Source organism: Aspergillus pseudoviridinutans, assembly GCF_018340605.1.
Source record: "Aspergillus pseudoviridinutans IFM 55266 DNA, scaffold_8, whole genome shotgun sequence".
Lineage (NCBI taxonomy): Eukaryota > Fungi > Ascomycota > Eurotiomycetes > Eurotiales > Aspergillaceae > Aspergillus > Aspergillus pseudoviridinutans.
Window position 1 is genome coordinate 395,064 of NW_025091288.1, and position 26,466 is coordinate 421,529.

General features: G+C 52.4%; 10 protein-coding genes across 10 annotated transcripts; 7 read left to right on the forward strand and 3 right to left on the reverse strand.

Moving 5' to 3' along the window:
* Positions 1–665: 665 nt before the first annotated feature.
* Positions 666–2,205, forward strand: Asppvi_010233 (putative transmembrane transporter; the record flags this gene model as incomplete). Its single annotated transcript, XM_043306079.1, has 2 exons — positions 666–1,014; positions 1,067–2,205. The coding sequence occupies 2 exons, from the start codon at positions 666–668 to the stop codon at positions 2,203–2,205; spliced, it is 1,488 nt and encodes a 495-aa protein (XP_043162014.1).
* Positions 2,206–2,398: 193 nt separating this feature from the next.
* Asppvi_010234 (glycoside hydrolase family 43 protein) lies at positions 2,399–4,147 on the reverse strand (the record flags this gene model as incomplete). The annotated part of the gene is made up of 4 exons (XM_043306080.1): positions 2,399–2,943; positions 2,987–3,157; positions 3,223–3,679; positions 3,749–4,147. 4 exons carry the CDS (start codon positions 4,145–4,147, stop codon positions 2,399–2,401), a joined length of 1,572 nt encoding a protein of 523 aa, XP_043162015.1.
* Positions 4,148–5,650: 1,503 nt separating this feature from the next.
* On the forward strand, positions 5,651–7,879 carry Asppvi_010235 (fatty-acyl coenzyme A oxidase; the record flags this gene model as incomplete). Its single annotated transcript, XM_043306081.1, has 4 exons — positions 5,651–6,016; positions 6,075–6,448; positions 6,494–7,157; positions 7,205–7,879. The coding sequence occupies 4 exons, from the start codon at positions 5,651–5,653 to the stop codon at positions 7,877–7,879; spliced, it is 2,079 nt and encodes a 692-aa protein (XP_043162016.1).
* Positions 7,880–8,118: 239 nt separating this feature from the next.
* Asppvi_010236 (class I SAM-dependent methyltransferase) lies at positions 8,119–8,952 on the forward strand (the record flags this gene model as incomplete). Its single annotated transcript, XM_043306082.1, has 1 exon — positions 8,119–8,952. The coding sequence occupies one exon, from the start codon at positions 8,119–8,121 to the stop codon at positions 8,950–8,952; it is 834 nt and encodes a 277-aa protein (XP_043162017.1).
* An 844-nt stretch (positions 8,953–9,796) lies between these two features.
* On the reverse strand, positions 9,797–13,633 carry Asppvi_010237 (uncharacterized protein; the record flags this gene model as incomplete). The annotated part of the gene is made up of 7 exons (XM_043306083.1): positions 9,797–11,471; positions 11,535–11,676; positions 11,775–12,121; positions 12,173–12,197; positions 12,247–12,898; positions 12,972–13,036; positions 13,084–13,633. 7 exons carry the CDS (start codon positions 13,631–13,633, stop codon positions 9,797–9,799), a joined length of 3,456 nt encoding a protein of 1,151 aa, XP_043162018.1.
* A 1,835-nt stretch (positions 13,634–15,468) lies between these two features.
* Positions 15,469–18,192, forward strand: Asppvi_010238 (C6 transcription factor RegA; the record flags this gene model as incomplete). Its single annotated transcript, XM_043306084.1, has 2 exons — positions 15,469–15,641; positions 15,777–18,192. The coding sequence occupies 2 exons, from the start codon at positions 15,469–15,471 to the stop codon at positions 18,190–18,192; spliced, it is 2,589 nt and encodes an 862-aa protein (XP_043162019.1).
* A 150-nt stretch (positions 18,193–18,342) lies between these two features.
* Asppvi_010239 (SDR family NAD(P)-dependent oxidoreductase) lies at positions 18,343–19,274 on the reverse strand (the record flags this gene model as incomplete). The annotated part of the gene is made up of 4 exons (XM_043306085.1): positions 18,343–18,429; positions 18,480–18,560; positions 18,614–18,721; positions 18,783–19,274. 4 exons carry the CDS (start codon positions 19,272–19,274, stop codon positions 18,343–18,345), a joined length of 768 nt encoding a protein of 255 aa, XP_043162020.1.
* A 354-nt stretch (positions 19,275–19,628) lies between these two features.
* Asppvi_010240 (histidinol dehydrogenase family protein) lies at positions 19,629–21,093 on the forward strand (the record flags this gene model as incomplete). Its single annotated transcript, XM_043306086.1, has 4 exons — positions 19,629–19,946; positions 19,998–20,044; positions 20,098–20,797; positions 20,845–21,093. The coding sequence occupies 4 exons, from the start codon at positions 19,629–19,631 to the stop codon at positions 21,091–21,093; spliced, it is 1,314 nt and encodes a 437-aa protein (XP_043162021.1).
* A 622-nt stretch (positions 21,094–21,715) lies between these two features.
* Asppvi_010241 (putative salicylate hydroxylase) lies at positions 21,716–24,039 on the forward strand (the record flags this gene model as incomplete). The annotated part of the gene is made up of 5 exons (XM_043306087.1): positions 21,716–21,850; positions 21,901–22,026; positions 22,079–22,153; positions 22,205–23,051; positions 23,102–24,039. 5 exons carry the CDS (start codon positions 21,716–21,718, stop codon positions 24,037–24,039), a joined length of 2,121 nt encoding a protein of 706 aa, XP_043162022.1.
* Positions 24,040–24,682: 643 nt separating this feature from the next.
* Asppvi_010242 (uncharacterized protein) lies at positions 24,683–26,071 on the forward strand (the record flags this gene model as incomplete). The annotated part of the gene is made up of 1 exon (XM_043306088.1): positions 24,683–26,071. The coding sequence occupies one exon, from the start codon at positions 24,683–24,685 to the stop codon at positions 26,069–26,071; it is 1,389 nt and encodes a 462-aa protein (XP_043162023.1).
* Positions 26,072–26,466: the final 395 nt, after the last annotated feature.

Sequence of the window (26,466 nt, forward strand, 5' to 3'; positions counted from 1 at the left end):
TCGGTGGCATGTGCAGCAGCAAAAATTTCCATGTCTCAGCAGCGATTCGTGCGTGATTAATTGAGGTTACAGTTCCTTGAATAACCGGGTTGGCATGGCCTAATGATATTGAGGCAACCCATGTCGGTTTAATAAACTACCCTGCACTGTTCATCCGCTGGTCCAATCCTCCTCTTAGCTTTGAGTGGACAAGCACACTTGTTTTACTGTTTAATTTATCGATACGTGCCGCTCCGTCAACCGAGATGACTACTAACCACTAACCGCCATCGCCGCCGGCCTAGAAAATTTAGTTCTCTCGCTAGTCGTGCACCATCCATGCGATTGCGAGACTCGAGCAAGGGATCGACACCCGGCACGACTGATGTTGAGCCCGTGGGCCGTCAATATGCAGGGATCTGTGCCGTGAGGGGATAAATGTCCGTTTGGACAAGACTATTTTTCCTCTTGGTTTTCTGGCCATGTTACATTATTATCTATTTATCTCAAGTCCTCTAGCAGGGATTATCTCCTTTCTTGCCACATTCCTGTTGAGTAGCAGGCTCCGTGGCTGCCACGCTATGCTGTAACGTTTAAAAGCCTTTTCGACTCTTTTCTCTCCAGTCAACCTCAAGCATTCGCATCCCAATCTCTCAATTCACCGGGAACAGGTTGCTCTGGTCGCCATGGAAAAACAGCCTGATCATGAGATCAGCCAGACGGGCAGTAGCCTGGAAACCGCAGTACCCGAGATCGAGATCAACGAGAAGCGAGAGAAGGCGCTTCTGCGCAAGATCGACCTGCATCTCATGGTGCCGCTCTGGGTCATCTTCGTATTTGGCTTCCTCGATCGAATCAACCTGGGGAATGTGGCGGTGCTGGGGATTCTCAAGGAGTTGAAAATGGACGGCAATGATATGGCGCTTGCCATGCAGATCTTCTTCGTCCCGTATATCATCGCGGATATCCCGAGTAATATTGTTCTTAAGCGGTTTGCGCCGTCCACCTGGATCAGTGCTTTGACTTTTTGCTGGGGTGAGCATTCGCCCTTCCCTTGCCCTTCTCTTGCGCCTGTCTAACAACTCAGGTATAACATGCATGTGTCAGGGCCTCGTGAAGAACAAAGCCGGCCTGGTCGCCTGTCGCTTCTTCCTGGGTCTATGCGAAGCAGGCTTCGTTCCCGGCTGCGCATACCTGATGTCCATGTACTACTGCCGTCATGACTTCCAGAAGCGGTTCTCGCTGCTTTGGGTAGCCGGCTTGGTCGCCGGTGCCTTTGGCGGCTTACTAGCCTACGCTCTCGACCATATGCACGGGCTGGCAGGCTACTCAGGGTGGCGGTGGATCTTCATCATCGAAGGCCTGCTGTCGATTGCCTCGGCGTTGCCCGCCAAATTTCTCATCGCCGACTGGCCCGAGCAAGCTCGCTTCCTCAATGCCGAGGAGAAGGCTCTGCTCAAGGAACGCAACGCGCGGGATCTAGGCGGACACGACGGGGCGAGGATGGATCGCCTGGATGGCGCCGCGTGGTGGCGGATCATGTCCGACTGGAAGATCTACGTCGGTAGCCTGATCTACATCAGCATCACCGTGTCGGGGTACGCAACGGCCCTGTTCATCCCGTCCATTGTAAACTCGCTCGGCTACTCCGGCATCGACAGCCAGATCCACAGTATCCCCGTCTGGGCCGTCGCCGCGGTCGTGACCTTGATCGTCTCGTACCTGACGGACCGGATGCGCCATCGCTACGGCTTCATCATATTCGGTGTCCTCTTCGCCAGCATCGGGTATATCATCCTCCTCTGTCAAGGTCCTCTCCCGCAATTCGGGGGCCTGAACGTGCATGTGCGGTATATGGCCGTCTTCTTCGTGACCACGGGGTGCTATATCGTCCAGCCGGTGGCGATCGTCTGGATGGCGAACAACCTGGGCGGGCACTATAAGCGTGCTATTGGCCTGGCTATTCAAATTGGATTCGGAAATATTGGAGGCATTATTGCAAGTAACATCTTCAACAAGGATGGAGCGCCGCGGTATCTCGTCGGATATGGTGTGTCTCTGGCGATGATGGTGCTCTGCGGGATCATGAGTACGGTGTTTGCTGTTGGGGTCGTGATGGAGAATAAGAAACGGGATGAAGGCAAGAGGGACTATCGGTTGAATTTGGATCCAAGCGTGCTGGAAAACATGGGCGATGATGACCCGCGATTCCGCTTCTGTCTTTGATTAGGCATCGAAAAGATGAGGAATAGCAATTCCAACTACTCAAGATCAAGATTATCATATAGACTGACATTTTTCTGCTAATCTCCGGTTACCGAGTTTGGAAGAGAGTACCAGGATGTTATTAGACACCATTGACGACTTAGCAGAGCAAAAAGAGCTAGGAGCTCACCATATAGATCTAATGTACGGAGAATCACCGAAACTCAGCATAGTGGAAATCAGCTGGCGTGAGACACTTTTGCAACTCGCCATAACTATACAATCCCAGCATCATGCCTGTGAACGGAGCCCCGACAGGAGGTGCTCTGGTCATGACACTATTCGCAACCTCGCCAATCCACTGCGTCGGAGATTCGCCTGTCTCGATGACCTCCTTGAATCCGAAGCGATACTTGTCTCCGCATTCGATCAGGAAGAAGAGGTCGGAGCTTGGGCCCACCTCCCGGTCAACGATCGCGCCTTCTGCCGGTCGAAAGCGTACGATACGTTTTCCTTCAGTGGATAGCCGGATGCCGATCGAGCTGTTGGTGAAGTAGTTCCAGTAGACTACCGTGCCGGCTTCTACGTGGATGGAAGAGGGTAGGAAGGATAGTCGTGTCTCCCAGGTGCAGTGATGGGATGTTTGCTTCCTGAGGAAGAGAGTTGGGCATGCCGATGAGGAGAGATTGTATGGGCCGCCGTGGAGGCGCAGATGGTTAGGTCGCTCCGTCAGAGAATAGTCGATTTTCACCGGTGTGTCTGTCTCGTCAGTGAAGCTTAACTATGGTAGGACTGCGCGTACTTTTTCTATACCACCCCAGCTGTAGCTTGGGATCGGAGAAGTCATCCCTCCACGCCACTGGCGGCTCATATTCATACAGCCCTGGTCCAGACTTGAGAGTAATCTTCTGCCCACCATTAATGATCGGCCAATCGTCCTTCCACTCCATGGGAACAAGGAACGTCTCCCGACCTGCCATCAGGATATTGATCAGCCACCCTCAGCGATAAATGCCAGCAAGTGTGAATGCCACCTACCAAAAACCGACTCCTCCCACCTCCCATCCTTCCATACCGGCCTCACCCCAAGAAATATCGCCCACCAGTTCCCCTCTGCGTCCTCGACGAGATCCGCATGCCCGGTGTTCTGCACCTCGTCGTCCACCCCATTCCGCCAGAGCGGATTACACGGCCCGACCTCCCACGGGCCGAACGGACTGACCTCGCTTCGACAAACCCACTCGCAGTGCCCGCTCTCGGTGCCCCCCTCCGCCGTGAAGAGATAGTAGTACCGTCCCCGCTTGAAGATATGCGAGCCCTCCGCTACCCCTGAGGCCGATTCGCGGATCAGCCTCGGCTCGGAGGTGGAGTTACCCGTCTCGAGGTCGACGGTTGCGATGTGGATTGCGAAATCCTTGAGGGTGGCGTTGGGGGTGCGGACGAGCTTGCGGTATGTCGATGATAGATACACCGTTCCGTCGTCGTCCCAGAAGAGCTATTCCGTTAGTTTACTCTTGAGTTCGTGCTTTGTGGTTCGTCCAGGTTCTGGGCTGGGTAGGCTTACATCCTGGTCAAACCCGACCTGATCGAAATACACGGGATCAGACCACGAATCCGAGTCCCAGATGTTCTCTGTCTTGACGTAGAATCCCCGCGGCCAGACCCGGTCGTCCTCCTGGGGACGGTACCGCTCGAAGCTGGCGGCGATGATGTAGAAGATCCCCTTGTGGTAGCGCAGTGTTGTTGCCCAGATCCCACCGCCGGGTTCGGGGGTGTGGATCTGCAGCTGGCTGGGTTTTGTTAGGGCATGGCCGATCAATGACCAGCGGATTAGATCTGTGCTGTGGTAGATTGGTGCGCCGGGGAAGTACTCGAAGGAGGAGGTGACGAGGAAATAGTCATGGTTGACGCGGATGATGGAGGGGTCCGGGTTGAACCCGCGGAGTATGGGATTGTTGTACATTCTACACTACTATAGTGTTTCTCCTGATTGAGAATTCATCAAATTGATGCAAATGGTAGATATGTAGCTATTGCGGGGGATGTTATATAGCGGAGGTTGATAACTTGACGGTTTCTGATGATTGGTGGAGAAATCCAGTCCAGAATCAGTCCGTCAGGATCACTGCCGGATCGGGGCTAAACGCATTTACCCATATTCACAGACGATTTAACCGCAGATGTAGATAAGATGTGTATTTATACCAGTACTCCCTGTCGATTGATATGCAAAGAGGTTGCCTTCCTCAGACGTGAGGCTTCACTTCAACTCACGATCAGGCTGTGTGCTCATGACCATACGTAGCGCATTGAGCTACAATCTATGGATCTGAGGCAGGCTAGCCGGAAGTCGCAAGAGTTCAAGCATGAGAGCTCAGCAACGTTCTCTGATGCTTCACTTGTCATAATGAGCCGTCGTTGACTGAGTCTGACTGAATTAACAATTGCTTGCTCGGCTCTGCATCCTCGACGCATGAGCAGAGAACGAGGTGCTTTCAATTGTCGCAAGATAGGGGCAACATCCTTAGCTTCGGTATTAGCTGTATGTCCAAGACGAGTGAAAGGGGAAACCGTCGATTTTAGTGATTCTGTTGTATGATGGTTTTGCGGCATGTGATTGTGGATTCCCCGGATGGATCACGATGCCACGAAAAGAGTCAGGTTCGCTTGACCAAAGGGACAGCGACGTCAATGGAGATCATGTGAACCTGACTTCTAGCATGTGCTCATAGAATAGCTCCAAATAGTTAAAATGAAGTACGGCATAATCCGAATACCAGGGCAATGGATCGTGGATACGGACTAGAATAAAATATATGCCGCACAATGCCAAGCTCCTTATTGCCTGAATGATCAGGCATATGTTCGCTGAGGAAGACGCGTCGCAACGCCGAGTCAACTGGCAACACAACATAGAATAAGAGATGATAAATCAAGAAATGAAGCATCTTCATCTCATCTCATCTCATTTCATCACATTGAGGCTCTTGACCAATGATGATCAAACACGATAATAAATGGAATTCAGAGTGCTCCTCGGTATTGCCGATGAGGCTTGAGATCCCTGCATACCGGCGCATGGCTGATCTTGCCCATCCTGGTCATTCGATCTGTCTCGGCGCGTTGATTACCTTCAGTTCCGATGACTTTTCTTCATGACCGAAACAACCTTTTTATTCCCCTTCGAAAGTCACGGTACTTGGCCGGAATACTCCGTACACTCTGGCCCGACTGAAAATCAGGCATTCAGGCCACCAACCTGGCTGAGCCGAGGTTGATTCCCCATCCGGAAACGCCGCCCACAGGCCGAGGTGATTCTCTCCCTTCACTTTCCCCCCAATCCACTTCCCCGTGGAGAAAGCAAAGAAAGTTATAAGGGTCATTGTCCATTTCTTTCATCTATCTACCGCTCCGTTTTGTCCAATCTACACCTTCCCCAGATTCCCCCGTATACTACTCATTCACGATGCCTTCTCCTCCTCCCGACTGGGTCAAGGCGCTCACGCCTGCGAGCCCACAGGGTAGCGACCTGCTCAAGCAGGAGCGTGCCCAGTCCAATGTCGAGGTCGACAAGCTTGCGGAGTTCATACACACCAAAGCCTTCCTGGAGAAGCAGCAGCGCTTCCTTGAGCTTCTCTCGCCCGAGAAGGTCTTCGACAAGTCTCAGATGCACTCCCTGGGTCGTCCCGAGCGGATCCAGCGGGCATTGGCCAAGGGTAAGCGACTGCAGCAGTTGAAGGAGAAATACAACTGGACGACAGAGGATTACCACTTTGCCAGTGAGATGATTGGAGAGCCGACTCCTTATGGTCTCCATGCCAGCATGTTCTTGGTACGTTGACTTCCGCGCGATTACGGCAGGGCTTGCGCTAATGTTTGCGGTGTTGCAGGTAACTCTCCGCGAACAATGCACCCCCGAACAGAAGAAGCTCTTCCTTGAACCCGCCGAGAAGTATCAGATCATCGGTTGCTACGCACAAACAGAGTTGGGACACGGATCGAACGTGCGTGGTCTCGAGACCACCGCTACATGGAACCCCGAGGACAAGACCTTCACCATCCACTCGCCCTCTCTGACGGCATCCAAGTGGTGGATCGGATCCCTCGGACGGACCGCCAACCATGCGGTGGTGATGGCGCAGTTGTTCATTGCTGGCAAGAACTACGGGCCTCACCCCTTCATCGTCCAGATCCGCGATCTCGAGACGCATCAGCCGCTGGAGAATATCTACGTGGGTGACATTGGACCCAAGTTTGGTTACAAGTGAGCATCACCCTTCCATAATTTGGTCCCTGCTGACTTTTAAAGCACCATGGACAATGGTTTCCTCCTCTTCAACAACTTCAAGATCCCTCACATCAACATGCTTGCCCGCTTCTCCCGCGTAGACACGGAGACGAATAAGTATATGCGCCCCGCCTCGCCGGCTCTGGTGTTTGGCACCATGACCTGGGTGCGCTCCAACATCGTCCTGCAGGCCGGTACCGTGCTGGCCCGCGGTGTCACCATCGCCACGCGCTACTGTGCGGTCCGCCGACAGTTCCAGGACCGCGACGCCAAGGCGGACGCCGGCGAGACCCAGGTGCTCAACTACAAGATGGTGCAGATTCGTCTGCTGCCTCTGTTGGCGGCCATGTATGCCTTGCACTTTACCGGCCGGGGCATGATGCGTCTGTATGAGGAGAACCAGAACAAGCGCGCCGCCGCCGAGGCCGAACAAGACAAGCGCGGGGCGGCCCCCGAGGCCCTCCGTGCCGGGTCGGATCTGCTGGCCGACCTGCACGCCACTTCGTGTGGTCTGAAGGCGCTGGCCAGTACCACCGCCGGAGAAGGGCTGGAGATCTGCCGTCGCGCCTGCGGTGGTCACGGATACAGCAGCTACAGCGGCATCGGACCATACTATTCCGACTATCTTCCGAATCTGACCTGGGAGGGTGACAACTACATGCTCACCCAGCAGGTTGCCCGCTACGTAAGTTTCTTTGTGCTTTTTTGTCAGACAATGCTAATGCTAGGTAGCTCCTCAAATCCGCTCGTGCCGTGCTTGCCGGCAAGGGAACCGGCAACGACACCAGCCAGATCCTCCAGGCGTACCTTGCCCGTCGGGACAAGGGTGCCTCGTTCGACATCCTCGAGGCGGACAGCGACATTGTTGCCGCGTTCGCCTGGCGCACAGCACACCTCACCTTTGAGGCTCTTAAGTACCGGGATGTTGAGAAGCGGTCATGGAACAGCTTGTTGGTCGACTTTTGGCGTCTGTCCACGGCCCACTCCCAGTACCTGGTGGTCAAGAACTTCTACGAGGCGGTATCGTCGCCCGACCTGACCGCCAAGCTCGGCCCGGAGACGACCAAGATCATGCACAACCTTTTCCGGCTGTACGCTCTGCACACGCTAGAGCGTGAGGCAGCCGAGTTCTTCTCTTCTGGCGCCGTGACCATCCGCCAGATCACTCTCACCCGGACCAACGCGGTGACGAAGCTGCTGGACGAGATCCGACCTCATGCGGTGCGCCTGGTGGATGCCTGGAAGATCCCTGATTGGCAGCTGGACAGCAGTCTGGGTCGCTATGACGGTGATGTATACCCTGATCTGTTCAACCGGGCCAGCCAGAATCCAGTCAACGATCTGGTGTTTGATCCGTATCCGTGGAACGAGGCGGTGCTGAAGAACGCACCCAAGAGCAAGCTTTAATTTTCTTTCTATATGTATATATTCAGCTGTATATGATAGAGATAGAGCAATAGACGATATGACTCATTTGTCCTCATGCGTCCTCAGTCACGAAGTATAAAGTACAATTTACATGACCCTCCGATGTCGGAGCGCTCGTATACATCCCCGCAACTATAAGATCTCCAACACCCTCAACAGCTACAACCACATCATCACATTCATCTCCATCTATACGACATTTATATCTTCAATTCAAAATGACTACAAAAGAATCAGCAACCTACACCCACGGCCACCATCCGTCGGTCCTCCGCTCCCACACCTGGCGCACGGCCGCCAACTCCGCCGCCTACCTCCTTCCCCACCTCCGCCCAGACATGCGGATCCTAGACGTCGGCTGCGGCCCAGGAACCATAACCGTGGATCTCGCCCGGTTGATTCCCGACGGCCACATTACCGGCCTGGAACTCGCCCCAGCAGTCCTCGAGCAAGCCCGCGCCCTCGCTGCCTCCAACTCCCTAACAAACATCACCTTCCTGTCCGGCGACGGCAACGCCCTCCCCTTTGACGAGGGCTCTTTTGATGTGGTCTTCTGCCACCAGGTCCTCCAGCACGTGCGCGACCCGGTCCATATCCTCCGGGAGATGCGCCGGGTCACGAAAGAAGGCGGGCTTGTTGCAGCCCGGGAATCAGATTATGCAGGCTTCGTGTGGTACCCTGCAACCCCTGGGCTGGACATCTGGCGGGAGACGTACCTGAAGGTGACCAGGGCGAACGGCGGGGAGCCGAATGCGGGGCGGATGGTGCATTCCTGGGCGAGGCAGGCGGGTTTTGCGCGCCAAGAAATAAAGTGTAGTTCGAGTAATTGGTGTTATAGTACCCCCGAGGAAGTGGACTGGTGGAGTGGGCTTTGGGCGGAGCGGACGGTGGCGTCGGAGTTTGGGCGGACGGCGAGGGAGAATGCGGGTGTTGGGGGGGATGAGTTGGAGGAGATTGCGAGGGCGTGGAGGGAGTGGGGGGTTGAGGAGGATGCGTGGTTTTCGGTGCTGTCGGGGGAGGTTATCTGTGTTAAGGGGGAAGCTGGTAGATAGACGGATCGATTGTCTCAAAAACACAGGTAAAAAATGCTAGTGGAGTCGGCTCAGCAGAGCACCATGTATGTGTTAATGGGAACCAAGTACCAGATGTGACTTTAACGCAGCCCAGAACCATGTCGGGTCAGCTATGATGGTAAATACACGGCCAGTCCCTCTGATTCTGATGCCCAAACAAGCCCTGGCACCACACATCTTGCTATACCCGTGAGCCCTCCCCTCATCAGGTCTTCTTTGGGCCGATCTCTTTTCTGCCAAATAAATTTTTTCCGAAAGGCCACACATTGTATGCTGCGTATTGGCTTGTTGCCAGATGGATGCTGAACAAGGTGTGTTCAAACATGCTCAACAGCACGTTCAGCTGGCCCACTGTTCGAATAATTTTTAGATTTAGATTTAGATTTATCTCATTTTAAATTCATTTTATTAATTTTGGACCTGCGTTATTAGTGGTGTCCTTGAATAGTTGGAGGAGGTTATAACCTTCGAAGTCTGGGGCAAAGACAACCCGGTTATTCATCATTTGTTCTATGATACAAGGAAAAGCTGCGATCCAGCCCCGCAGATGCTCTGCGGCCAGGAAGAATACGAGGATAGACGAGTAAAAAGGAGGTGTCACTCAATCCCATGGGCTCGGGATTCTCTATTGATATCGAAAGGTTCAAATCGAGTCAACACATTTGAAAGCAAGCATCATCTAGCGGGTTTGTGGTGATGGTGACGGGTGGTTGGCACATTGGTCCACTTAGTGAAAGGATTGTAAATGTTATATCTCACAATAAGCTTCCAGCGGTTCTCTCCCAGACGAAGGTAGGGAGCCAGATGTCCATGCTTGGGAGCATCACGAGAAATCTATCGCTGTATCCTGATATTGACCAACCACATTGGGAAATTGGGTTAATGCTGTTAGTGCCTCTACTTCAGGGTCGATCACCTCCAAAGGCAAACGGTCCACAAACAATTCTTGCAGATAATGGTCCACCTCCCTCTCAGTGATGCCTTGTGGCCGGCGACGTGCCTCCGCGAACATTTCCCGTAGTTCCTCAAGCTTTGATATATAATAAAGCCCGTCTGGTAACTGCGTTGCAGGTCTCACAAGATCGTCCCATGCTTCTCCCGGCAGATCCAGCGCGGCTCCGTGGAAGAAAAGGACTTTCAACGAATCCAGATTCAGGTCGAAAGCTGCATAGCATATCGCAGTGCCTAATTCCCCTCCCCGCGCATTAACATCCGCCCCTTTCTTGAGTAAGAAATCCCGAGCCCGATGTCGGTACCGTTGAATTGCCTTCTGCAGTGCTGTCTCCCCGCCTGGCTGATGGTCTTCGACGTCCGCCCCTCGGTGGAGTAGAAGAGCTAGGATCTCTACCTCGTCGTGGCTCGCTGCGTCAACCACTGGCCAGTACTGGACCTTCCGACACTGCTCAAACACGTCTGGCATTTCCAACAGAATTTCCACGCACCAACCTTTACCCGCTGAGATGGCTGCCTCTAGCGCACAGCGATAATTGTTGTTACCTAGGTACGGATTAGCACCGGCATTAAGTAGCAGCCGTACAACGGCTTCGTGGCCCTGATTTGAAGCCACGTTGATCGCCGTGCCGTAGGTGCCTCCAATTTCATCGATGTCCGCAATTCCGTTCTCCAATATATAGGATGCTTGATGCACGTATCCGAAACTCGCCGCGTAATACAGTGAGGATGAAACCTCGTACGAAACAAATCTGGATCTGCCGCGCAATTCGTAGACTTGCCTTGGGGAGAATTCCTCGAGTAAATACTGGAAGGAATCGCTTCGAGGGTCGAAGCACTGTCGAAAGAGGTCGCGAAGTTGTGGACTCCAATCATTTCCTTGCCCCACTAATTCTACGTGTTGCGGTCCGTAGAATCTAGCGTAATTGTGCCAGAACCGGTGATTCTCCTTCACGGTGAACAGGTCGCTGGCAGGGATCGCTACCTCGGAGACGTAGAGGTGGTACTTGAGACAGGTTTCAGCTATGAGAGTGTGCGATCGATTCTCGATCATGGCAAAGCCGCACGCCGGACCCTCCAGGATGCGTGCTGAAGTTAGATATTCCTTGATTGAGAAATGGGAGAATCGGATTGTTGCTAAGCCGGGGTCGAAGAGGTTCTGCTGGATGGGGGGCTTGAAAAGGGACATATTCAACAGGGTCGGCTCGGTGGCCGTCCGCCGGGTGACGGTCACGAGGCCGGGAAGCAAGGTGGCTACGTCTAACAGGTTGTAATACCTGTCGTTTGCGTTGAAGCATTCCGTTGCGGGTAGATCCTTGTCAACGATGACTGCCTCGGAGAGCTCGCTTAGGTAGAGGGGGCGGAGGGAGAATGACAGCCACTGTAACGCGCGGAGCGCCTTGACTCTGTGATTAGGGTCGATGCGTAGGAGAGCCCGTTCATACGACTCGTCTAAGCCAACTGGCAGGTCTTTAAGTGCCCTTTCGACGGCGTTGGGTGACTGCGCGGTTTTGAGCGCCTCGAGTTGGAGGCTGACGTATTGGAACCTTCATATCTCCTTTAGCTTCACATAGTGGTGTGGTTGATATGGTGATTATTGTCATACATACATCCCATAAGCGTTCTTGACCAAAGTTCTCCTGATATTATCTGTTGTCTCGGTAGGCCAAGATGGAAAATCCGAAAGGGAGAGCTGTTGATCGATAAAGGTGCTGATGTCCTTGTCTATTTGCTCTTGTTGAGCCTCAAGATCTATCACAGTTATTGCTGGCTCCGCAGGTCGCAGCTTGAGTCCGCGTGCAATATCTCGCTCAAGCCGGCTTGTCAGTAAGATGTGGAGAGAGGTTAACCCCAACTGCGGATACGCTTGAGAAGTTTCAAAACATCGGATCGCTTGTTTCCAGCTAAGGGACATTCATCAAGACCATCTACGACCATGTAGATCTTCTGGAAACCCACTGTAGCGGCTCGCAGGGTGGCCTCTAGCGTGTCGAGGTCGGGCTGCTGATTACGGTCGCGGTAGGTGCCCAGCTCTGACAGCGCTTGGGGAGTGTCAGGTCGCCCCCCACAGAGTTGGCGGATTAGCGAGCGAATCATATTTTCGCTGTCTTGCTTCTGGGGATCACGGAAGGTGAAGTAGAAATACGCCAATGCGCTGTGTGGATCTGGGTCCTTGAGGTGGTCGATCACGATGGAACTGCGAGTTGGTTAGCGGTGGGTGCTTCAAAGGAAAGGGGAATTTGAAGACCTCAGGAATGATTTACCGGCCCCAGCTGGTTGCAAATTAGTTCTGGTACTGCCTACAGAGGAACATTTACTCACCTTTTCCATGCAGCCAGAGGAAAGAATTAGGTGTTCCTTTCCATAGTCTGAACTCCTCGTTCTCCTTCAGCAGCCAGTCGCCGGTGGACTCTGCATGCAAGTTCCGGGCGTGATTGTAGTCCAGGGACGGGTCGACTTCAGAGAGCCATCTCAATAACTCTAATCGATTCTCGTCTCGCTGAGCTTTCGCAATGACCTCTTTTACGCGGATGATTTCCTCATCCACTGCCTGCAGCATTTTCATGTGGTTCTCGTGTTGTTTCTTCTGCAGGTCGTATCGTTCTTCCTCCTTTACCAGCTTCCATTGGTCTTCCATCTGTATAAGATTGGTTTCTTGTTGCTTGATTTGCCCAAGCAAGCCATCCCATTTATCCCATTTTACCATATCCGCAGTAACGCGTCGAAAGGTGTTTCTGGACAGGTATCGAACGGTAGTGGCTTGGAACTTTAGCATTTCTACATAGAGGGCTTTGATAGCCCCCCGGTAGGCTAAATGGGAAGATTTAAAATCTCCCACTTTGGAGCTTTCATCGTTCAACTCGTAACGGTGGCGGTAGAGAGATTCCCTCACAGTACAGCGGCTTAGGATGCTTGCGATCTCGTTCAAACCTTGCACACGAGTGACTTCTTGGGTGGAAGGATTGAGGAATAGCTGAATTGGGTCAGGAAAGGGTACTAATCCAAGAATTCGTACAGCCTTAACTCACAGGAAGCAATAAGCATACTCCGCCCCAAGCTAATGATGCTGTGGGAGATGCCTCAAGAGCTGTGCCCACATAGTCCTTTGCCCCTATAGCTGGTTAGCTTGTGAATGACTGAGTTCCTAGGGGAACCTACACTGAACGATCCCCACGACCGGCTCCACCAGGTCCTTCACCGCGAGTTCGTGGTCCTTAAAGCGCACCTTCCACCTGCCATTATCCACTTCTTGTATCTTCAGATCAATCAGGGCCTCCATCTGCTGAAGTCGAGAACTACTACTTGTTCCATTCGCCGTTGATGGCTGCAGGCTCTCGTAAACCTCATCCTCGTAGTCTTTGACAAGGTCCGGATCCTTTTTACTCAACTCGCTGAACGCCTCGTCCCAGAGCTCAGAGATGGGCTTCAATGCCCCTGTCGCCTCTTTCGCTGTTCCGTCGGATTTAGCGGGCGGCGTGGATTCTCCGACCTTAGGATTTTTAGTCCTGTCTCCCATCGGTGTAATAGACACAGATGTCTCATCGTTCGCTTGTTGCTTCGTATTATAGCTGAATTCCTTTCGATCGGACGTTTCTTCAAGAGGTCTGATCTGAAGTGCTTTTTTACGCGAATCGGAACCACCATTTACGTTTCGCGAAGACCCGAATCCCGCCTTGACCTTTTCTGAAACCTTTCGAAGGAATGACATTGCTTTTTGAGAGTATCTGCCGGAGGGAGGAGGAAAGTGGGAAAAATGCCTTTCTGGCGCGTTATCGAGGTGGCTCCCGCTTTCCCGCCCTTATGGATAATAAAACGTTTGACATTCACTCTCTCAAGTGCAAGTTTTTGTCTATGGTCGAAGTAAGCAGAACGAACATCTTGATCCCGTATGTGAAGGAGAGCTGGAGATTTTGCCAAATGAATTGGGGCAATGACTAAAAATGTGCTCTTGACGTGGCATTGCATGGCGCGTATACTAGCAACCAATAGTATTAGAAGCACTTGAGAAACCCGGCGGCGGGAATAACGAGTCCATCAATTGTCCGGATTCTATATACCTGGGCTAAAGATGCAAATCCTGGTTACTACCCTGACCGTAATATTTATGCTGTCCGGTGGTAAATCAAATAAGATATAGAGGCATGTGGCGCGTAGATAGCCATATAGGGATCTATTCGGAGGTGTTGGATAGCAGAGGGTGCGAAGGGAACACAGCATGCGCATTATTACTGGGAGGTCCCAGTAGGTACCTCGGGGTCAGATGGCCGCGGCTTAACAAGCTAACAAACTCCTTCGGCGGGAGGAGCTGGTATGGGAGAAGGGCCGGCAGTTCTGCCCTGTTAGCGTATCGCTGGTACTCGAAAAACCAATCAAATTCGACATTATCCATCGCTTCGTCCTGTGAGATCCGCTACCCTAAGCCCGGAATATAGGATTGCAACATAGCCGCAGCTGTCAAACGTCCTGTTATGCAGGAGTGTGGGGTGGCTTCGAGTCGGGCAACGGCCTGATAAACTCGTGTCCGGATGGGTTTGACTGCGTGGCCTTCATCACAGACCACGCGGCCGAACCATTGGCCAGATTCGATTTGAATCGCTTAACTTGCTGATTCGGCCGGTGCTAGGATTGCTGTCATCTCCATAGGAACTGATGGATCGCTCACTCCTCCGCGCCTGCGCCAACACCGGAATATCTGATATGAGCCAACTCAGACGCAGCAGTATTATCACCATTGGTCTGTATTTGGCTTCTTCCAGCTGTGCAGGCATGGATCGCCCGTTGATTCTCGTCATCTGGTGCAGCATCGTCGGGCGACATCCAGCTGCTGGGCTCTCGCCTTCGTAGGTCGGATTTCAAGGTGGAGAAGTGGACATTCGACCTTGCTGTTGGTTCCCAGACGGACGTTGCCATGAACTCTGCACCATTGTACCCGCCTAAAGCCCGTGATTCTGCGAAGCAACAGTTTAAAAGGGTAACAGATTTCACCCATGCTATGTTCAAGGTATTGGCGAATCGCCAACCAGCTAAGCCTAGGGCCTTTTGAGCAGCACAGGAAGAAGAAGGCCCAGTCCCTTTGGCGCCGGAACCGGTTCTGTTCCCATGAGTTGTGTTTCCGGCAGTAGCTTAACTGTTTTACGTGCGTCTCAACAATGACCACCAGGACATCATACTTTGTGGGCGATTTCAGTACCCCGCAGCGTTTGGTCGTGAGTAAAAAATCCTGGTCGGATATCATGTGGAGAACCCGGTTGTGTTCCCCCACCTTCCCAATAATGTCTGTCCATGGCCAATAGGTAGTAGTAGATATATCGTGCACTCCCCAGACTTTCTTCACAGGAATTGCGGGGTTTCTCCGTGGTGTAAAGTCTAGATTCATAGTGACTGGTTATTATAATTCAATCCCCGCTATTTGATGCGGGGGAAAAGGCAAAGTCCGGCAGAAATGAGTAATCCCCAAGGGTATGCCCCCTTGATATATGGTAATAATGTGCTTCCGCATTGTCCCACCCGTTGCTCTCCACGTTCGGAGCTCCGCTAGGTACCATGATCACACCACAGTCACAGCCAGATTTGGTGCCAGAAGGCAGCTCGGTGCATCGAAACCTGTATCAGTGCGGAACATGCTCTCAGTCTTACTCGCGGATCGACCATCTGCGCCGCCATGTTCTTTCACGTAGGTCACTGCGGCTTCCAGTTGACTGTGCTGTTGTCGGTTGGTCGGTTTTGCTGACAGTCTATTGCAGACACCCAGGAAAAGCCCCACCAATGCTCTGTGTGTAGTAAGCGCTTTGGCAGAATGTGCTGTTTCCCTCGCCATCGTACCTTATCGCTCCAATTAACGTTAACTTTAGTGATCTGCTCCGACGGCATTCCGCTCTGCATATTACCACAGGGAGCAAGCAGGCCCTCAAGAAGCGTCCCCGCACTGGCAGCTCGAATCCCATCATCCGGGCTTCTCAAGCATGCGGTGCGTGTGCGGAAAACCATCTTAAATGCGACGAAGAAAAACCCTGCGCCCGATGCCGCAGGCGAAATATTGCCTGTGTGGTTCCTTCCAAGTCCACTGAAGGCGTTCAAGTTCGCTTTGCCAATCCGGACAGTCCGGGTGCTGCGGAAGTAAACAGCAACCACAACTCAGAGGAAAGGAGAGGGGAAACGGATACACTACTATCTGAGGGATCCCAGCCACTCATCACTCCTCCAATGGATATTCCAGCCTCACAGGAGCCGGACCATTCGCAGTCGATCGACTTGGATGGAAACAGCCATATGCCACCGGATTACGTTCCATCAGGGCTCAGGGATGAGTTCACTAGTGTATTGTTTACAGATGCGCCCAGTGGCGTACGGACACCCCGGGGGTCGATCACCTTTGGCCTGCCGACCGATCTCGACTTCAGCATGGTTGATCTCGGCTTCCTCGAATCATACAATAGCCACGTCCCGTTTGAGTTTGACGAGCAAGCACCGAGTCTGTCTCTGTCTGGTTCGCCCTACGAGACCCGCGAAACACCGATACAGAGCAATCCCCGAGGCGCACGGTCTATGCAGCGACTGCGATGGCGCTTCGTTCCTGCTCCTCAAGATCATGGCTATTGCGAGCACGAAAACCTGTTACTGCCCAATGAAGCGACCGGCGCATCCACCCTGACCCCCCAGAGTCTGGAAGACATAAACAGCCAATCGACAACGGACCATAGTCTCGATCTTCACTCCCGTGATAAGATCCTGGGCATCGTTCTCAGCCAGATGAAACAGCCTATCTCGGCGGTTCTGTCATCCTTTCCATCGGTGCAGCTTCTCGACAGCCTGATCAGATATTACCTGACCGCCCCATTCTCTACCGCAAGCTCTTGGATCCATCGGGCCACTTTTCGACCCCGACAGGTGTGTCCAGAGCTGCTTCTCGCCATGGCAGCAGCTGGAGCCGTCTTGACACCAGATCCCTCGCTACGCAAACTAGGATTTGCCATGCAGGAAGTCGTCCGGTTGCAGCTGCCTTCGGTGTTCGAGGGGAACAACACTACCATCCGTGACCTTCACCTACATCAAGCATACTTGCTATACCTAGAAATTGGTCTGTGGAGTGGCAATAGCCGAAAAATCGAGATCTCGGAGGCCTTCCGCCAACCTCTGGTGACTATGGTTCGTCGCGGCGGCAATTTTCACCACTCAGCCTATCCGCCCCTGCCGGCGCGGTTGGAAGAGTCTGGTCAGAGCTTGGAAGAGACATGGCGTGCCTGGGTGTACAAAGAAGCATACAAGAGGCTTGTGTACCGCTTGTTTCGACTAGAAGCTCAAGTCTCCATGGCTCTCTTTACCGGCCCTTTGATTACTTACGCTGAAATGGGTCCTCCTCTACCTGCCCCTTCGTACCTCTGGGAAGCGAGTTCCGCGTCTCACTGGAAGGAAACCTATCATTCATCTTGTCTGCCCTCTACAGGTCGAATTCGCACCCTCAACGAGTGTGTGGCGAATTTAGATCTTCTGGAAACCAGTCGTCAGGTTGCGGACATCCGTCTTACCTGCGGCGCCGTCATGCACTGTATATGGGGCCTCGTATGGGAGTACCGCCAGCTGAGCTCTCTTCTGAACGGACACAGCCGCTACTGGGATAATGATTTGCTCATGGCCTCTCGGCATGGACAGCTTAGCAGGATACTCGAATGTTTTCGAATGGGATACCGCGACGAAGTCCCAGTGCAGCTGCACTTTATCGTCATGCACATGTACATGTCACTGGAGGAGGTCGAGACATTGGCTACCTCGGACGATGCCAGCCGCGCCTGGGATCAACCTGCTCTTAGTGACTGGTTCAAGAGCGAACATTCCCGACACGCCATATGGCATGCGGGCCAGGTCGTTCGAGGTATCAAAGCTCTTCCGTTGCAAGCTCTACGAGATTTCATGGCGATTGCGCTATACCATGCCAGTCTAACTTTGTGGGCCTACGGCGTGGTATTCTACCATAACATGGATAATCATGGTCAGCAGCTGGCTGGTCCAGCACTGCAGCACAAGATCTGGCTAGATGGACTAGAGAGTGAGGATATACAGCGTTTCATCACTCTGCAACGCGGAATACCAGTGCTGCAGGGCCTTGGTCATACAGAAGAGACAGTCTTTGTCGGTGATCCCCAGGCAGTGCTGGAGACGATGATCAAAGTCATGCGGCAGAATCACCACCATGAAACTTTCACACAGGCTCCGCCACTGGTGGATAACTTGGTCCATCTTCTTGAGAAGTTGCGAGATGCCAGCAAATAAAATGTGGCCTCGGCCAGAACTATCTGGCGGTAGAGGGATATGGCATGATGAATATATGAATGTATGAATCAATGACACGGAGCAGATGTATCTTGTACAAAAGTTTATTACTTTCTAACCTGCTATGTGAATTCAATTCATGAATAGGGCTCAAAGCGAAAAGCCTGCGTCTATTACTGCATTTACCCCCGTCATGGATTTTGAAGTAGCAAATACTTTGACTTGTTCGGCAACGTCCTATCATGTCCATGAGCCAATAGCGCTATCACTGTGTATTAGGGACATACCTCCGGAGTTGCAAATCGTTTCAGCAAGTTCTTTTCTTTCACAGCGTTGAGCTTCTCCTCTGGGAATTGAAGACCCCAGTCCTAGTCCGGTCTGTTAGATACTGCTCTAAGGTCTAGTCCAACGAGTCACTCACTGTCAGCAAAACCCCTGGTGAGACCGAGTTGACTCGGATCCTCGGGGCTGCAATGACGGCCAAACTCTTGACGAGATGGATAAGAGCCGCCTTGGTCACGGCATATGGCTAGTATCGTCAGACCACCATTTGCGGGACTCGTTAATCCCTGAATTTAAGGGATACATACCAATGAACTCCCACTAGGCTTCAACCCCGCAACACTCGCTGTAGCAATGAATACCCCCTCACTCCGCTCTAAATGCTCTTGACAAGCCCGGAAAAGCTGGAAATGGCTCTTGACATTCATCGAGAAGCATGTATCCCAGTCCGACTCGTTATCTGCTTCCTCTAGATTCATAAAATCTGTCATTCGCGTCCAACCGACGTTGGAAACTACCAGGTCTAACCGGCCCATTGCCTGGATGGTTTGCTGAACGAGCTGCTGAATGCCGTTTCGGTCGGCCAGGTTCGCCTGGATTGCCGCATAGCGAGCGACATTTGCCCCAGGAACCTTGATCTGATTCGAAGCTCTCATCTCTTGGAGTAATCGTTCCGCCGGAGCAGGATCGGAACTGTAATTGATAACGACGTTCATGCCCTCCTCGGCCAGGCATCGTGCAATTGCTGCGCCGACGCCTCTGGAGGCGCCGGTAATCAAAGCGACCTTTGGTGAAGTCATAGTAGTGCAAGTTTGGCGGTTCTTAGTGAAGGCTGAGATTAAGGCTCGACGAGTTGGATGAGGACTGAGACAATAACTCAAATTCCTTTTTGGGCTTAGAAATGACCCGAGGGTGCTCTCACTCTCACGGTACTCTCGGCGAGACCTCTGCATTTCTCCAGGTTCGCAGTCAAAGCCGGACTCTCAGTCTCGGAGTTGTGGCCGACGCGGGCTCAGGTGGAGCCGACGGGAGCTGATGGCACTGCATAACAACACTACAGCTATATGTACTCTAACATGGACGGCGGAATTAATGAAATACACAAATTCTAACCTATAATCTTTGCTCTACCATAAACGGGACTCAACGGCACAATGGCAAGACGTCACCTCAAGAGTTGCGCAGATAGCGCGTCCAACTCGACAGCGCCCCAAGTCGACGTTAGCACCATTGTCAAGGGCGTGATCGACGACATTCGCACCAATGGAGACACAGCAGTGCGCAAGTACTCGGAGAAGTTTGACAAATGGTCGCCTGCCTCGTTCAAACTCTCCCGAGAAGATATTGAGGCTTCCATTGCGGCCTGCTCTGCACAAACAATCGAGGATATTAAGCAGGTCCAGAGGAATGTGCGGGCGTTTGCACAAGCGCAACGTGACTCGATCAAAGATTTTGAGTACGAAATCCAGCCAGTAAGTCTGACTGACTATCGGTGCCTTCTCAAGCTGTACTGACAAACGCAGGGCGTGTTCCTTGGACTGAAAAATCTGCCTATCCAGACAGTTGGAGCGTAGGCACTTCCGAAAAGATACCAAAACGTGCAATCTAGACTGACAATAACAGCTACATCCCAGGCGGGCGATACCCCCTCCTTGCCTCCGCCCATATGACCATTCTCACAGCCAAAGTAGCTGGCGTCCCAAAGGTCATTGGCTGTACTCCTCCTATCGCAGGCAAGATCCCTCACGCCACCATCGCAGCCATGCATCTCGCAGGTGCAGACGAAATCTACCTGCTTGGAGGAGTGCAAGCCATTGCAGCCATGGCACTGGGCACCGAGACCATGGCCAAGGTGGATTTCATCGCGGGGCCAGGCAACGCCTTTGTCGCCGAGGCGAAGAGGCAGTTGTTTGGCGAAATTGGGATTGATCTTTTCGCGGGACCGACGGAGATTCTTATTGTGGCTGATGAGACGGCCGATCCCTTTACGGTGGCAACGGACATTCTCTCGCAGGCTGAGCATGGGCCTGATTCGCCCGCGGTGATCATCACCACGTCCGAGGCCGTTGGTCGAGAATCGATGCGGCTTATTACCGAGCTATTGAAGAACCTGTCGACCGCTGAACTAGCGGGAACCTCGTGGGAACGGTTCGGCGAGGTGATCGTTGTGGACTCGCTTGATGAAGCTTGGACACTGGCGGATGAATATGCCAGCGAGCATGTCCAGATCCTCACCAAAGAGCCACGCGAAGCCCTCAGGAAAATGAATGCCTACGGTGCTTTATTCCTTGGAGAAAAGACTTGTGTCTCCTACGGCGATAAGGTATGCCCTTGAGTAAAGTAGGACATATTCCATGCTGATCAAGTTAGGTCATTGGCACCAACCACGTCCTCCCCACCAAGAAAGCTGCGAGATATACGGGAGGTCTGTGGGTGGGAAAGTATCTTCGCACCGTGACATATCAAGAAGTCACCAGCCGTCAGGCAAGCGGAGAATTGGGACGGCTGTGTGGAAGAGCAGCACGCGCTGAGAACTTTGAGGGTCATGCACGGTCTGGCGATCTTCGGGCTAACAACTATCTCGGTGATCAGTTTGAATGGATTGAAAGGGACAGGTAGAGTATAGTAGAGTATTCTATGTCCAAACTGAATTGTCTATTTCACATTCCGAGTCAATGCTTGGTGAAGCTTCTTCACGAGAATACTATCCGTAAACCTGCCGGCCTATGATCTCGAATACAAAATTAAAGTGGACTCTGCAAGTCAATGTACTTGGTAGACAGATTGAGATACTACTATTTTTAGAAGTATCTTTTCAACATATCTTTGAACAGCCATGATGTGGCCGTATAGATCCAGGTGGCAGCTTCTTGTTCAATATCCCGCAGATCCCACACTATCGTGCCTCCCAAACGAATCCAACCAGTTGTTTTATTGATTGTGCCGAAATTTTAGAAGACCACATTCTCTCTGGACCACCAGACGATGGTAATGCATACGTGGTGAGTTCGGGTGGACGACAGCCCCCTCCACCTCACCCGATGGTCCCGAAGTATGTGTTTGCCGACAAGAGACGCGAGAGGAAGCCGAAAGGCTTACCCCCACCTGATATTGTTTTTTAGTTATTTGAATAAAACTGATCATGACTCGTACAAAAGGTCCTCCCTTGCAGTAATCATTGCGGTGCGCTGCCTATTACCCGTCGTGTTTCTTCTTCTTCTTACAGTCAATATCTCACACAATGGCAGCTACTAACGGAACAGTCGCGACAGACCAGACCACCAGCCCATCTCCTTTGAAGGTATTAGTAGTAGGAGGTGGAATCGGTGGGTTTACTGCTGCTATTGCTCTTCGTCGGCAAGGCCATGATGTCCAGGTGGGTTATCCGATCCGCCTATGACAATAAAAGACGGCTAACCATTGCAGATCTTCGAGCAATCTCGACTGGCTATCGAGACCGGCGCAGCACTTCATCTTGCCCCGAATGCCAATGGAATCCTGAAGCGACTGGGTATTGATGCGCAGCAGTTTGGCGCGAACTTGATGGAGAGGGTAAGTTTCATACTATTGATCGAAATTTCGCATACTAAATCTAATCCTTTAGCTTGTTGAATATACCTCTCAGGGCCAAATTGAACGAGCTATCGATCTTACCGAGCAAAACAAAAGATGGCAGCATGTGAGTACCACCGCTAAGTAGACTTGAGGGCATCAATTTAACCGCTTTCAGCAATGGCTCCTAGCTCATCGCATTGATTTGCATAGCCAACTTAAAAGGGCAGCCATGAGCGCTGATGCGGGCCGCGAGGCTATCCCATTTCGAACCGCCAGTCGGGTAGTACAGGTCGACCCAGCAACAGCCACCATTACACTTGAAGACGGGACCCAGTTCMAGGGCGATCTGGTGGTTGGAGCCGACGGAGTCCACTCCATCACTCGCAGCGCAATTCCAGGCGGAAATGTCAAGGCTTCCTGCTGCGGCAAAAGCGCTTTTCGATTCCTCGTATCCAAGCAAGCAGCGCTGCAAGATCCCGAAACTGCCGCTCTAGTCGAGCGTCCGGGAGAGCTATCCATCTGGTACGGCGCTGATCGGCGGATTGTACTCTATCCCACATCGCACAACACAGTGTTGAATTTCGTATTGATTCACCCGGAAGAGGAGTCGGCAGAAGAGGCAGACGAGAGCTGGGGCCAGTCCGGCAATCTACAGAAGATGCTCCAGATCTTCTCTTCGTTTGATCCTGCAGTGCTAAAGCTACTGAGCATGGCGGATCCGCAGAGTGTTCGGGTTTGGAAGCTGCTAGATATGGAGGAGATTCCCMGTTGGTATGAGGGGCGTTTGGCTCTGCTGGGCGACGCCGCCCATCCCTTCCTCCCACATCAAGGGCAGGGGGCGGCGGTTGCAATAGAAGACGCTGCTTCTCTGGCTGTAGTGCTGCCTCTGGGAACGACCGTCGAGGAAGTACCAGAGCGTCTTCAGTTGTATGATGAGATTCGCCATGAACGCGCTAGCCTCATACAACAATACTCTCGGTTGGCCGGCCGTGACCGTGTCGATGGACAGGAAACCCCTGACAGTAAGTGTTCCACCTTTCATTTGTCGAAAATAGCACACTAACTGCCTTAGTGTACGGCTTTACCAACTACAATTTTGGCCACGACGAGTGGGATAACTCGACGCAGAGACTCCGCGAGTGGACATGGAAACGCATCCCCAATCCCTACTGGCGCATGCCCATCGCTTTTGGTCCTATGCCCGGTCCGCGCCAGAACCACTTGGGCGTCCCCCGCGATGGCACCAAATCCACCTTCACTACTGCCTCGATCAAGTTCAAGACCTCACGTACCGTACTACAGAACCTCTTTCCCCCGGGCCGCCGTGGCTGGCGATTCAGCGCTCCTGATACTGTGGCATATGCCTCCTTCTCGCAGACTACCCTGAACAAGATGGAGTGGTTGGGTGGCTCAGGATATTCTCACATCGGCTTGTATGTCCATGGTGTCGAGTACGTCAAGAAGGACGGCACCGTCATTCAAGGCTCCTACCTGCCCATCCTCTTTGAGTCACTGACCGACCCAATCGTGTCGGGAAGAGAAGAGCTGGGCGCTCCCAAGTTATATACGTCGGTGGACATCTACCGCCGGGCAAAATCGTATCGGATCCGTACAGGGTGGCAGGGCGCTCTCTGGGGCCATTTCCTACTTGAAGATCTTGTCGAAGTTGACCCAGCGTCGACCCCCGGAGGATTCAGTGGAGAAGCTGATGCTGGGATCCTGGTATACAAATATCTCCCACAGACCGGTCGATTGAACAAGAACAAAGCAGCTGAAGAGTACGCGGCCTTTGATCCCTTCTCGGAGGCTGTGCCCACCCCCAATCCACGCAAGGTATGGACCTCCTCCAAGGCCAGTTTCCAAATTGACCCGCTGGACTGGGAACAACTGCCTACACTACATCATGTCATTTCTCGACTCGCAGAGCTGCCGGTATATGAGATCGTAAGCGCCAGGGTGGTGGAGGGAGACGGAGTGCCCGACGTTTCGGGAATGAGGCCAATTGAATAGATATCTATGCAGCGTTCTTTTACTACCTTCATTGTAGCTGATAGGAAGAATATTAATTGCCTTCATGATCTCAGCGTTGAACTCGACCTTAGATATCACAACATATTGTGTCTCGACAGACTGTGTTGGGAATGGATCACTGCACTGGCTATTGTCGAACGAGTTCACATCCTGTCATAGCTGGTTTCTTTCACCTGAATGACCACTGCTCTTCTAGAATGTTGAGATAAAATGGAGTATCCATTATACTTCTTCACTGGCGATCATACTAGAATTCAATTGGTTATTACTAGGCGCACTGGCCCAAGCAGTTAATATGATACGTTGCAGGCCGCGCGTCCCTCAATATCGATCTCATTATAGCTTCGCTTTCCTCCTATTCGGGACCGCCATCTCAATCTAACTTGAGAAACGACAAGACGCTACGGCTCCACTTACCCCGGATTCCTTGCATGTATTCATTTTTCCCAACGAGGAATATTGTGGATGATGCAGATCCTGCGATGAATTCGTCTGCCTGGCCGCGTCCAGGATATGGCAGAGAAACATATAAATTGGACTCGTGTACATACAGATAAAACGCCAGCAACTCGGACTACAACACCTCGAGAAACCTGTTCGCCTCGCAAGCTGTCCTGACAAAATGGCCATTCAGTCTCTTCTTTTGTTTGCTTTCAGCTCTGTTGTGCTGGGCTCGGTTTCCATCGTTGATCCTAGCGACTACGCCTATCTGCCCGGAGATGTCAAAGACAATGCTATCATGGCCGACTACACCACTGATAACGGAGGCCCCATGACTTTGAGCTATAACATCACCGGTCCTTACTACTATGCTGACAAGGATGTGGAACTGGACCACAAGACCTTGACAGTTAATGCTAATGATACGAGTGTGCTTGTTGCCACGAATGGTGCTCATGTTAATCTGTCTCATGTGGAGGTTATCAAGGAGGGATACTGCACCTGGCTCAACCAGGCGAGTTTCTTTGGCGTCAACGCGGCCATCAACATTGCAAATTCATCCACTGCATACATCGAGAACAGCAACATTACCGTGCACAATGGTGCGGCCAATGTTTATGCCTACGGCACGGGGACAACCGTACATGTGAGCAACACGGATCTCTACAGCTCTGGGCCTGTCTCTCACGGTCTCTACGCGGCCGGAAATGGCACCATCTACGCGTCGAACGTGCGCCACTACTCTGGCGGCAATCGCTGCTCCTCCTTTTCTGGCGACACGCCAGCCGGCTACATCTATGTCAGCGACTCGGTTGCTCACACGGCGGGTATTGGCAGTGCCATCTTCTACGCCCTCGGTGAGATCCACGCTACCGACGTCGTTGGCCGGGCTGAGCAGGCACCTACGCTCTTCAGCGACGGAGGGCAGAAGGCGGTCTTGAAAAACGTCGACCTGACTGCTGGCTTATTGGCAGGAACCGTCATGTTTTCATCAATGCAGAGGCTCAGCGGGGCCTCGATCTCTTTTGAAAATTCTCGGCTCACAACTCTGAAGAAGGACATGGCTGCCCTGTGGTTTGGCAACGTCATTGCCACAGCCACTCTCGTAGCCACGGAGCTGAACCCAGCCTCAGGTATCCTCGTCATCGCCAATTCCTCCCAGGTGACTCAGGCATTCCGGTACTTTGCCGGCTCGGAGGAGAACTCCTCCATTCAGCCTGCTGAGGTTACTGTCTCTGTGGCAGAGTCCGCCCTAGAGGGTGACATCGTCGCATATAATGGCAGCTCAATCTCTTGGAGCCTCACGGACCACTCCAGTTGGACCGGTTCTGCCTACACTGCGGGTAAAGGAACCGCCACTTTTGCCGTGTCGCTTGATGAGACCTCCACCTGGACTCTGACTCGGGATGTCACTGTGCAGAACTTTACTAATGCCGATGCAAACAACAAGAACATCCGTTCCAAGGGCTACAACATCTACTACAATGCGTCCGCCACTTCCAACGCGTGGCTCAAGTCCAAGACCGTCAGCCTGCCTGGAGGTGGACATCTCAAGCCTCGCTCTGACTAGTAATTGCTATGCGGGTGCGACTGCTTGTCTTGCGAAGGAGATGTTGGTGAATAAGATACTTGCAATTCGTGGCTAGTTAAGAACTAGATAATATCAGCCTCTGTCATACTAGTCATACCTTGATAGTCAGCTTTAGCCTCAACCGATACATCATCACAGAAGTACTATTTGCTACTAACTTAGAAGCAAATCAACCTCTTCGCACTCTTCGATTCTCCTTTCCTCCAATAAGTCCAAGAATGATTGGTCAGTAGAGAGACAGACCGTTCCAGCCGTCTCTCATGCAGTATTGTGGATAACTCTCCTCACCTACTCATCCTCCTCTCATGAATCACCTCATATTACTGGTCGGTTGTATATCTCCCCTGACACTATTTCTCACCAATTCTGAAACT